The sequence below is a fragment of the Mauremys mutica genome, chromosome 10, assembly GCF_020497125.1.
Source record: "Mauremys mutica isolate MM-2020 ecotype Southern chromosome 10, ASM2049712v1, whole genome shotgun sequence".
NCBI classification, from domain to species: Eukaryota; Metazoa; Chordata; order Testudines; family Geoemydidae; genus Mauremys; species Mauremys mutica.
Window position 1 is genome coordinate 61305558 of NC_059081.1, and position 13269 is coordinate 61318826.

Here is a 13269-nt window from a genome sequence, read left to right on the forward strand (position 1 = left end):
TACCAAAATTCGTGGAATGGCCCCCCTGCAAAAATTATTGCCCACCCCTGATTTAGAGAGACTCTATAAACATGATTCTCCACTGCCTTGCCCTCTATATAATCCTTTACACCTATTTTAAATGGGTGCAAAACACTACCATACAGATTGGGTGATATTTACACCTCATCTGCAGTCACTTTGCACAGGTTTAAATGACTACACAGAGGGCAAGGCAGTGAAAAATCAGGCCTATCGTATCTTCAGCAGTGCTTTTTAACCTTTTTTTCATTTGTGGGCCTCTAAAAAAATTTTGAATGGAGGTGTGGACACCTTTGGACATCTTAAGACGTAAGTCCGCGGACCCCTGGGCTGAAAACCACTGAAAAAGAGTTCATTGCAGTTATTCAGTGTTTACATTTTTTGGGAAATTCTTTTGTAAGCAATGCTATACAATGTAATAAGTTAACAATTATCTCTTTAACTGTTTAGTTTAATGACCTGGATACAGTATGTTTCTGGTGATAGATGAAAGTTTTCTTATTGGTGATCAAATTGTATCTATTTACATTTTAAGTAAATTGTAGGTTTATATTACAGAAGCTGAGGATATTCTATTTTAAATAAAAATGTGATGTAATCACAGGTTATGAAACCTTACGTAGTTTCAAAATTTACAGTAAAACTTATTAAAGTAATGTTTGTAAGCATTCAGATAAAGCCAAATATAGCCTCAACTATTTCCATATATTAAAAGCTATAGTATTTGTGTAGAGAGATTTATTGGGAGGTTTGAACTGTTTCACAATCAATGGATTACAAAGTAAAATATCCCTCTGAGGTGCTATTTTATTTTTCATTTCAGACATATACCGTATGTGATCATTTCCTTAAAAATCTTCCCTTTTCCCTCCGCACAGTGAGCATGGCCACTAACAGGCTAATAGGTGCAGTGGCAGGGACCATTCTGGCTCTGGGGGTGATTTTTGGAGGCACAGGGTGGGGAATAGAGTAAGCATTTTTATTAGTTTAAGAGTTTTATGTTTGGTGCCTAGTGTGTGAGGTACGCACCTGAGCCCTCTGTGTACTATCCCATTAGCTTTGTGTCATGTGGTGACTGTATTCGTCATGTGCTTTGAACGTGTCCGTGTCATGTGATTTGCTCATGCAGTGTTGAACCCTCTCCTGTCTGGGACAATGTGGGGCATAAAACAATAAGTTTGTGAATTTTTACGTCATCACAATTAATACAATTAAATGTCTAAATGTTTCATTGCTCCAAATTATAAAAAGAATGAATAAATAGTAATTTGAAGATTGTGATTATCTATTTTTGCAAAATGTAATCTAACAGAACAAGATGGACCATTTGATATAATTCACATTTTTTTTATTTCAATGAACGGGGCATTCATTCTAACAGTGGGTCATAAAATTCAGTTAAGAAACAGAAAAAAACTCAGTTGAAATTATAGTATAAATAGACAGCTTTCCAACAAAGTTTCTGAATGTTCTGTTGGTAGGATTTTCAGTTACCTCAAGGCAGTACATTATATAAAGTTTGAGCAACAAATATTGTATTGTCTTTTATGATTTTGGGAAGTTGAAATCTGAGGTATCAGCACATTAATTACCTCTAAGTTTTAACAATAGGGTATTTACACAATGTATATGGTTATGATAATCCTGGAGTAAATTTCTTTAATTCTGCATTCATGGAATACACTGCAAACCGTGGAATAAACTGCCATTATTTTGGTCTTTTGACCTTTTTCATCTGCATTCTGCCCACTAATTTAACTCCACACTGACTTCATCTAAGATTTCAATCCCATCAAAGTGTTTCCCCTACAGGAATAGTGTGTGTTATGTAATTACAGACTGTATCAGAATGAATACACACAAGAAGAGTGAATTAAGTTTGCCCTGCAACCTGAATTCTGGCATTTCTTAACTTCTGAGTGCTTGACTCTGCAACCTTAACATTTTTAACATAGTTTTTTAACAATTTTATAAAACACACTGTATTATGTGGAATCATATTGATCACCAGTTAGTGTCCTCAGCAAGGTATGGTTTATTAGATCCACAATACTGATGTCTGTCACTTGAGCTAATAGTAGTAGAAGGTTATCATCTCCTATCTGGACCACCCACTAGAGTGGGATGAGTGACACATTTTGCCAGTGGGTTTCACTGCTATTTATTGACAGCAAAAGACTGTAGAGATGCAGGAATCCAGGGTTCAATTCCAGATTCTGAAGGTGCATGAGCTTTTATGATTATAAGCCATTCTGCCCTTGCATCCCCAGCCTCTCTCAGACATCTTTGCTCCTATCAACCCCTACATCCCAGCTCCTGCCCCACTTCCACTCTGCTTCTAATCAAACCCTGTTCCTGCTTCTCATCTCTCCGCTCCAGCCCTAGTGCCTCCTGACCTCTGCTCCAGCCCACAACCACTCACCCTGGCTCCTGCTCTTTCTCCTTTGCTCCTGTCCCCCCACCTCACCCTCTGCCCCTATCAACCCTCCTTCCAGTCTCTCTCTTCCTATCCATCCCTCCTTTCTTGGCTCCCCACATCCCCATTCCTTCCCACTATCTGGTTCATGCAGCACCCTCTGCTTTTGCAGCAGACAGCTTAGCTTCCTCCTCCTTGTTGTGTAGGTGCCAGGAAAAGGAGCATTGAAAGCACAAGAGAGATGGTTTTCCTGCTCCCAGTTCCTGTGCCTAGTGCCACAGTGGACCCTGGCTGCTCACAGCAACAATTGCAGGGAAAGTCCTGCTGAGCCCCTGAAGACCAGCGCTTGAACATGCGGAATTTAGCTGCTAAACTTTCAACAATTATCTTCAGAGCATGTGCAAACTGATATTTTTCAGAGGCACATCTGACACCAGGGAAATTCCACTGCCAAATATGAAGCCATCCTCCAAGTATTTAGGTGATAGAGCTTTTCAATTAAATGATTATAAGAATTTTTTTAACTTGAAGACAACATGGTATTTTCCCGTAATCTTATTCTCAGAAATAACAGAACTGTTTTATCTGAAACTTTCCAAAAAACTTCAGCGTGAGAGAGGTGTCTGGCATTGAAAATGTTAGCATGAACATTTACGTTTGGCAAAATTATAAGCAACTGAAAACAGGATCTTATAATGAAAAATTTCAGGCAACCTTAACTAAAGGCAGCACTACCAACTCCGCCTATAATAGAATCATAGAAAATTAGGATTGGAAGAGACCTCAGGAGCAGGAGCAACCTCCAACTAAATCATCCCGCCAGGGCTTTGTCCTAATATCCAACCTAGACCTCCCCCACTGCAACTTGAGACCATTGCTGCCACCATTGCTGCCACCATTGAGAACAGCCGCGCTCCATCCTCTTTGAAACTGCCCTTCAGATAATTGAAGGCTGCTATCAGATCCCCCCCTCACTCTTCTCTTCTGCAGGCTAAACAAGCCCAGTTCCCTCAGCCTCTTCTCATAAGTCATGTGCCCCAGCCCCCTAATCATTTTTGTTGCCCTCCGCTGGACTCTCTCCAATTTGTCCACATCCCTTCTGTAGTGGGGAGCCCAAAACTGGACACAATTTCTTTACCAGAAAAAGAGAGGAATAATCTCTTCCCTTGATCTGCTGGCAATGCTCCTACTAATGCAGCCCAATATGCCGTTAGCCTTCTTGGCAACAAGGGCACACCTGTTAACTCATATTCAGCTTCTCGTCCCCTGTAATCCCCAGGTCCTTTTCTGCAAAACTGCCGCTTAGCCAGTCGGTCTCCAGCCTGTAGAAGTGCATGGGATTCTTCTGTCCTAAGTGCAGGACTCTGTACTTGTCCTTGTTGAACCTCATCAATTTTCTTTTAGTCCAGTCCTCCAATTTGTCCAGGTCACCCTGGACCCTATCCCTAACCTCCAGCTTATCTACCCCCGCCTCCCCCAGCTGAGTGTCATCTGTGAACTTGCGGAGGGTGCAATCCATCCCATCATCCAAATCATTAATGAAGATGTTGAACAAAACTGGGCCTGGAACAGACCCCTGGGTCTTGATACTGACTGCCAACTAGACATCGAGCTGTTGATCATTACCCATTGAGCCTGATGATCTAGCCAGCTTTCTATCCATTTTATAGTCCATTCATCCAATCCATACTTTATTGACTTGCTGGCAAGAATACTGTGGGAGATAGTATCAAAAGCTTTGCTTAAGTCAAGATGTGTCACATCCACCGCCATCCCCATATCAACAGAGCCAGTTATCTCATCATAGAAGGCAGTTAGGTTGGTCAGGCATGACTTGCCCTTGGTGAATCCATGTTGACTGTTCCTGATCACCTTTCTCTCCTCCAAGTGCTTCAACATGGATTCCTTGAGGACCTGCTTCATAATTTTTCCAGGGACTAAGGTGATGCTGACTCGTCTCTAGTTCCCCGGATTCTCCTCCTTCCCTTTTTTAAAGATGAGCACTATATATTTGTTCTTTTCCAATCATCCGGGACCTCCCCCGATCACCATGTGTTTTCAAAGATAATGGCCAATGGCTCTGCAGTCACATCAGCCAACTCCCTCAGCACCCTCGGATGCATTAGATCCAGACCCATGGACTTGTGCATGTCCAGCTTTCTTTCACCACTGAGGGCTGCTCACCTCCTCCCCATACTGTGCTGCTCAGTGCAGCAGTCTGGGAGCTGACCTTGTCTGAGAAGACCGAGGCAAAAAAGCATCTGAGTAGTTCAACTTTTTCCACATAATCTGTCACTAGGTTGCCTCCCCCATTCAGTAATGGTCCCACACTTTCCCTGACAACCTTCTTGTTGCTAGATTGGCCTAATCTAGAACTGTAATTAACAATCTCAGTAATAGATCTATAGGACATTAATTTTAGTTGCTCTCTTCAATAGGATCATCCTGGTGATAGGGATATAGAGCTTGATCCAAAGCCCTTTGAAGTCAGTGGGATTCCTTCCGTTCATAAAAAGTACCTGTAGACTGCATGGTGGCAAATACATGGAGTTGGCAGATTCACAGCAATAATAGATCTGAAAGAATTCATCCACCACAACTTTTATTTCTCTCCACCAGGCACAATAGAAAATGCCTCCAAAATACCATAGTTAATAAATTCTCTTACTTTACATTTGCATTTTATTCCATGTTAATCCAGTGACTATAGAAATTATATGGCTGAAATCTATTAGCTGTTGTTTCCTCCATAAATGGTACTTTTTATCATTCATTAAAGTAATGAACAAACGTCTAGTGGTCTTTAGATTAGCAGCTAGATCATGGCATATTGATAAAAATATAAATTTCCTACGTATTTATTTGTTTGATAAAATGTAATGTGTATTTAAAAAAAAAGACAAGGTAACCATTAAAATATAAAAATGCCCAATTTTTGTGGTATTCAAAATTATCTTACAAAATATTCTCAATCTATTGTAACATATTCTTTAAAAATTGTTTTCCAATATACGTCTCTGATTTTTTTTTATAAATTTCCAAACCGGTGCTAGTCACCTGGAGAATTCTCTGGTAAAGAAATTAATCTTTGACCTTTTTTTGTTGTTGTTTTGTGGAATTATTATTATAATTCTTTACACAGAAGGAATCACACAATATGTCTCTCCATTGAAGACTCCAGTGAAATCCTGGACCCACAGAAGTCAATGGCAAAATTCCCATTGAATTTCACCCTGAGTGTAGCCCATAGGCATTTTCAGTTTTTGTTTGATAGATTTAGCAAAAAGAGGAATTGATCTGTATGAATAGGAATTGTCACTCCTAAGCTAGTGACTAGCAGTATTTATTTTCTGTGCTAAAAGAAAAGATGCCCTTCTCTAGTTATGACACTTACAATTGGGTCAGTCCCCAGATAAGTGATTTGTATCAGGATTTTCTGGTATTCACCATAGTTATAGTAACTTTAAAGGGTTTTCCATATTTTCTAAATCTAATTTTCATTTAATTGTCTAATCTTATTTAAATCCATCAGCTTGGTGGTGAATTTATTCACAGTAACAGTAATGCCATTGCTTTCTTCCTACTGTTGAATCATTAACACGTACTTGAAACATTTTATCAAACATATAATAAACACATGGAAATTTTATTTTTTCTGTACAAGTAGACATATTTCAAATATCCTGAAATGGCCATTTCTGAACTTCTGTTTCCAAATTACAAATATGTCACTATCAGATAAATGTATTACTGCAGTGTTTCTGTGGAAAAATGACTTCCTGAGGCCAGACCAAAAAATAATTTCTGTGGATTTTCCAAAGCTTCTGAAACGTTGTGTAAATCATTTACTTGCTGTGTTTGCAGAACCTCTAAAATATTATGCTTGCATTGAATCCAAATCCATTTACCAAAAAAAAAAAAGATGTGCTTTGGGTTAGGCAAAGATAATAGATGAAAAATCATAAAGTTGCTAGTACTTGAGGAAAAATCTCTTAATTGGAAATAGAATGCCCATGTACCAGCATTTGTTTATCCTCCAACATGCTCAATGTTATTGATTTGTAGCCAACTCTGACTATGAAAGGTAAGTTCAGTAAGATGCATTTTCCATTAGTAGAAAATGTACATTTGATTATTGTTGTTACGTTTGTGCACAGCTCGTATCTGTTAAGTTAGATTCTTATTAATATCCCTGAATACTTGGTGTTGTCTAGATAGGAAGTATTTTTAAAAAGGAAATATATTAATTAATTTTAGACTGCTTTCATATAATTTTTGGGGCCATAGTCTGTCCCTCTCATCTGTGGTGAGTACCCATAAGTAGTTCCCTTTGAAGTAACTGAGACTATTATAAGACTAAGGCACTACTCGACATAAGTAAGAGTCGCAGAATCTGAGCCATTGTTTTTAAGGATGACAAGAAAATAATTTTTATAAGCCCTTTATGTTAATTCAGAATAATAAATCATGAATGATCTGCAGCATGGTATGTATCCTGTTTAATCCCCAAATCATGCATTGACATGAGCTAGTAAAACATGTGCTGTATACAGAATGAGTCTTTCTTTGCACTGTATGTTGCAAATAAAAGCTGGTGAGCTTGCTTTTTATTCAGTCTGACCTGATATCTAAAATAAAACCCAAGGAAACAACTGACTTATGTGATGTATTATTCAAAAACAGATCACTGTGGTGAATTTTAAAATGTAGGGTACTTCCTCAGTGGTGTGTCCGGGACTGCGCAGTATTATAAGGTGTCCATGACACCGAACTAGCCCCTGAGCTCCTTCAGCTATTCCAGCTATCCCTCTCTGCTTCTCCCATCTTTTCTTGATGCTCCTCTTTTCCTCCCTGTATCTCTCTGACAGTATTCCAAACACCTTGTGATACCAAAACCAGAGCTGTGCTACTTAGAATAGCAAAATGGCCTTTGCAGTGGGGGAGCTCTCGCTTTGGATTTGTTTTTTTTCATTGGTACTATTTTTGAAAAGCTAATAATGGGCATTTAAATATTTCTGTTCAATTATAAGGTGTGTGATATGCAAAAGAATTGTTATATTAGATTTTACTTTGCCTTGGACTTAGAGACAGTAGATTTACATCAGAGAGTGCCTGATAGTGGAGAATACTGTGGTCTGGAATTAATTTGGGCAAACAAACATCATAGATCTATTTTGTATTTTCTTTTCCTCGTCCTCCCCATGCAAATAAAGCACTTATGGAAGAGAATTCATAATTGATCCTACAGTGCTTTCTTGCCTTTTTAGAGAAAATTACACCAAATGGATTTTATGCCACCTTTTTTTTCCCTTCTCTTTTTCCCTGCCCCACTTTATTGTTCAGTGGCTGCTTGAGGATGATGAAGAGATGCACTGATGTTTGGAATGCTTCAGTGGGAATGCAGCTTTTATTTCAATTACAGATCTTTATTCTTTTTGATTTGAATCATACCGTTTTACTCCACCACCCTTTCTGCTGAACTCTCTGGAGTTAGTAAACTTAAGGTTGACATAACCATAGGGACTATAAGGTGCTGTGTGCCTCCCTAGAGGTGCTGAACACTATCAGATCTAATTGAAATAAGTGGGAGTTGAGGGTACTCAGCACCTTACAAGATCAGAGCTATATGAAAAGCAGAATTGATGGGCTTTTGGATTTTTCATTTGCCATCGGAGTGAAAATAAGTAGGCATTAAGTACAACCTTCATGTTTTATTACCCCTTGGATCCTATTTTTTTTTAAATTAAGACTTTATTTAATTTTACAAATATCTGAATTTTCTGAACTGATGGTTCATGTACTATGTGTTTATTGGAATAGTTGCCAGAGAATGAAGTGAATGTGACAGTGTTGTTAATTTCTGAGGGCTTGGCTACACTTGCAAGTTGCAGCGCTGGTAGAGGCTTTCCAGCGCTGCAATTAGTAACCGTCCACACCTGCAAGGCACATCCAGCGCTGCAACTCCCTGGCTGCAGCGCTGGCTGTACACCTGGCCAGGTTGGGGTGTAGCGATTGCAGCGCTGGTGATCCAGCGCTGCTCATCAAGTGTGGACACACACCAGCGCTTTTATTGGCCTCCAGGGAATAAGGAGATATCCCAGAAAGCTTTTAACTAAATTACTCTCTTTGTTTTGTTATGCAGCCTCTCTTTGTTTTGTTGTGAACTCCGATTGGTGCTCCGTTGAACTGCTTATCTAAAAAACAAACACTGATCACAGCAAACAGGAGCTATCTGTACCTGGCTGTGAACGATCAAATGAGAGGCAGGGAGTGAATGTTTGCTTGACAGAGAAACAGCGTTGGAGGCAGGCTGTTTGCAATTAAGACCAAGGGTTCGCAAACATTTTGTGATTTTTCAATCCAGGAAGCTAAACTGTTGGCTCCAAAAATCCACTCTCTCTCTTCCCCGCTCCCTGTCACAGTACACCACAGGGAGTGAGTGAAACAGCGGGGAGTCCGTGTTGGAGGCAGGCTGTTTGCAATTAAGAGTTAAGACTAAGGGCTCGCGAATATTTTGTGATTTTTCAATCCAGGAAACTAACACACAGTGTTGGCTCCAAAAATCCACTCTCTCTCTCTTCCCCGCTCCCTGTCACAGTACACCACCCTCCACCCCCCTCTTTTGAAAAGCACGTTGTTGCCACTTGAATGCTGGGATAGCTGCCCATAATGCAGCACTCCCAACAGCGCTGCAAATGTTGCAAATGTGGCCACACACCAGCGCTGGTAGCTGTGAGTGTGGCCACACACCAGCGCTGCTCCTACACAGCTGGATGACCAGCGCTGCAAACTACCAGCGCTGCAAACCGTAAGTGTAGCCAAGCCCTGAGATAGGTAAATATCTAGTATTAGAAAGGAGGCATAGCACAGTGAGAAACGTTACAACAGCTTTGTTTATTCATACTATTAATGAAAAGTAACTGGGGCCCTTTGAAAATGTTTAGAGACATCTTGTAGGTTATTTGTTTTCCTAAATTGCTTGATTACGTTTCCCTTGTCATGAATGAAGTGGTTGGTTCTTATGTCTTTCTTCCCGTAATCCTTTATCGCAGGTCCTAGTGCCACCAATCTTATAATAGGTTCCATCGCTGGTGCCATCCTGGTAGCAGCTATTGTCCTTGGGGGGACAGGATGGGGCTTTAAGTAAGCAATGCCGCATGTCTTCTCTTCAGTGGCTATGGCATTTCTATTTTCTGCTTACCTCACTAAGTTTTGAGTTCCTGCTACAAGACTCAAAGTGAAAAATACTGCTTCAAATAGTTACACTTGCACTGAAAAAGAAGGGAAATGTAAAAAAACACAGATGTCACCAGGGTGCAAAGTTGGAGAACAGTAGTATACGTGGATTAACCTTCATGAGATTATGGAAAAGAACTCCAAAAGTGAAAAAAGAAATACTTTTCTTCTCATGAAGAAGGTCTAGCCATCTCCCTATATCAATATTATTTCATGCTTAGCAGAGAGTGAAACATAGTGGTAGGAAATCTAAAGGTACATTTTGAAAAATACATGAACACTGAAGTTGTGCACAGCAATGCTTGAAAACTGAGACAAAGCTGCTCTGAGTCTAACCAAGATATGAAGTATGCTATAGAATTTGTTCTGAGTTTTTTGACAAAATTTCTTTCTGTCAAAAATGCTGATTCATTGAAACAGAAACCTTTCATGGGAAATGGGCAGTTTCAAGAAATTTCCAATTTTGAGAACATTTTGAGGAGGATGTTTTGACACTTTCAAAATGAAAAGTTCTATTTAGAAGTTTAAAAAAGATAGAAAACAAAACATTTCAAAATTATTGAAACAAAAGTTTTAACTCAAACTGATTTTTTTTCAGATTATCAGTTCATGAACATTTTCAAAGATTTTGACTTTTTGTCCATGATTTACAAAATCTCGGAATTTTTTCTGAGACAAGAAAACTGTTTCCTGCCCAGCTCTAGTATATTAACATTGATTGACATGAAACATATATTGAGCAAAGTTCATTCCAGGTGTAACTTCCATTAACCAAAATGGAGTTATATTTTTTTGAATTTGGATTATTATATGCTTTTCCTTGTAATGTCAATTACATAAATCCTGTCCATAGCAAACTAGGTCTAAATTTGGAACTAGTGTAAATCGGCAAAGCTCCACTGCCTTCTGTGGAGTTAGGTTGATTTACCCCAACTGAGGATCTGGCCCCAGATGTTTAGCACCACCAAAGGTGGTGATAACACTCACCAATCTTGCAGTCAGAGAAGACAACTAAGATTGTGGCTGCTTTTTTGTGCATCCATGAATGGCAACAACAATTGACTCTTTTGTGAGCTTGATTGAAGATTACTTAAAATGTACAAATTTAAAAAACACCTGTTTAAGATCTTAAATCTTTGACAATGGGTATCATAAAAATTACACTTGTATTTAGAAATATTTAGAAAATAATTTCCTTTCTTGCATACTACCCAACACCAGATTTCAGGATTCTAAGTATCTCCTGCAAAAGCCCATTACATCAAATCATCTAAAGCTTTGTAAGAAATACAGCTGTGTACTGTTTTCAGTGTTCTCTTCTAGGAGAAATACAACCTTGTCCTCAAATCTTGGTAGGTTAGAAAAAAATCTGTTTCCTTTTAAAACCTATTAATTTGTCATGTTAATGCTACACATTTATATTCCATTGGGGCAAGTCTTGTCTCCATCTCTATGGGTGCAAAGGGCTCTTTTTAAGCATTGTGGTTGTCAGGATTGTAGAGTCCAGTTCCATGGGAGCAGTTTATGTACTGTTGGACAGGGTAAGGCTGGATGATAGCCAGGCTGGAGTCCAAAAAGGCCACTCCTACTCCAGTTTACTATTTGGCAGAGGCAAAATGGAAGCAACCTGGATGATGAATACATCCCAAATTTTGCCATTGTACACAAATGCTCAGCCAGGTTATTCCAGCTGGGAACATGATGCAAGCAATAATCACTGAAGTTCTTAAATAGTTTTTTGTATTTATTGATTTTATATTTTTTAAAAACCACTTCAGATCAGCTATAATAAGAACCAAAAATCTAGGTTAAATATCATTGCTTTGCATGCTCAAATAGTACAAAGGAGGTGATATCCAATCTTTGTAAAAAAAGATTATTTCCCTAATCTCTCATTCACAGTTTCCTCAGGAGTGGTATATGAAACCCACTAGAATTAAGGTGGTATGAGAGCTGCTCAAAAATAAATGAAATTAAAAAGGAAGAAAAGGATAGTTAAAAATACTTGATTCCGTCCATGCTTTAGACATGAGCAAAAAAGAATCCCACTTGCCTGTTTATAATTCTTTTTTTACCAAACTGTCAGTATATTAGAGTTTAAAAACAAAATTCTGCCCTCATTGTTTCTTGTGCTGCCTATTAATGTCAATAGCTTTGGATAAGTGTGAGGGCAGAATTTGCCCCAAATTAATGTCTTCCTTGTAAGATAGTCTTAATGATGACCTGTATTTGTTCATCAAATTTTCTCACAAAACCACTTCTGACATTGAGAGTTCCACACATTTAAAGATGGAAGAATGTGACTCTTTATTACTTATGACATTCAATGCATGGGTTAAAAGCAGAACAATAGTTGAGGTATGTATTTTGGAGTATACAACTACTGGTCTGATTTACAGCCCTTTGCATGCAGACTCGCCATTGAAGTAATTGGGGCTTCTGCAAGCAGAGAGACTGCACGATTGTGTATAATGTATAAAGGCCTAGTCTATGAAACGTTAATTACTGTTCACAACCTTTTGTTGCATGTTGTGTTATGTTGGTGTACTTTGCATCTTATGTAGCACAGGCTCTATTAGATGCAAATTTATAAAAGAAAAGAAGTCATAAAAATTACACATGTAAGAAGCTGTCTGCATTAACATAGCATATACATTATATAGAAATATGTAATTTAGAGAACTTATTTATATTATTTAATTATAGTGTTGTTAATTCTGTTTAGGAACTTAAGCCAAATTCTGCACTCCTTCACTGAGCAAATGTTCAATTAAGGCCTGCAGAATTTGTATCTTTATAAGCTACACATACAAGTAATGTTAAGTCTGTTCTTCCCTCCACTTGTGGACTATTTTCTGGGAATTAACACAGTGGGAGTTACATGATTGAATGACAGTATATGCCTCTAGGTATGTATTTGGCCATTAGACACATGCCACTCCCAGTGATGTAAATGAGAGCTATGTACATATATCCACGTGCAGATGTTGGTGCTCAGCCCTAAAAATATATATTTTTGGGATGCATCTCCAGTAAAAAATTGTTTAAAATGTTGTGTTCCAGGGCATATCCTTTTAAATGCAGACCTACAAACTCCTTTAAAGATTGATCTTGTGTGATAGTGGTTTCTGGATACTAGTATGGTAAACCTGGATTCAGGAAAGCATCCTTGGCCAGGACAGCACTTGAGCATATGCTTAACATACTTGCTTACAGCAGTTAAGTGCTGTCCTGAATGGGATGAAGTTAAGTTCACACTTAAGTGCATTCCAGAATCAGGACTTTAAATGGTCCAATTCTGGCTTAAGTAAAATAACATCAATTGCTTTTCCTGGTATTGTCAACATATTTTTTTTTGTCCAGCACAAAACTAACCTGCTCCCCATCACTAAATCACCAATAAAAATGTTCCACTTTGCATCCTGCATGTCTTTTTGTCATACAAAAATATAAAAGTATTTGGTATCCCTGTATGAGTAAGCTCTCGTATTGAAAATATCAGGAGTTCAATATTTTAAAAAGAGCAAGATAAGAATATCTATTCTGTAGCAGAACCTCAAATACAATGGCCTGGCCTAGCTCACAGCTTGAAGTGC

General features: G+C 38.5%; 1 protein-coding gene across 3 annotated transcripts in view; it reads left to right on the forward strand.

The window, feature by feature from the left end:
- Positions 1–13269, forward strand: part of LOC123378379 (disintegrin and metalloproteinase domain-containing protein 23-like) — a 242767-nt gene that overhangs the window by 177748 nt on the left and 51750 nt on the right. For 2 of the 3 annotated variants that reach the window (XM_045032074.1, XM_045032071.1), the window contains exon 25: positions 9490–9580. The exons of the other annotated variant lie outside the window; for it this stretch is intronic. In XM_045032074.1, coding sequence (XP_044888009.1) covers positions 9490–9580 — 91 coding nt within the window. The remainder of the gene's footprint in view (positions 1–9489; positions 9581–13269) is intronic. 3 annotated transcript variants of the gene reach the window in all.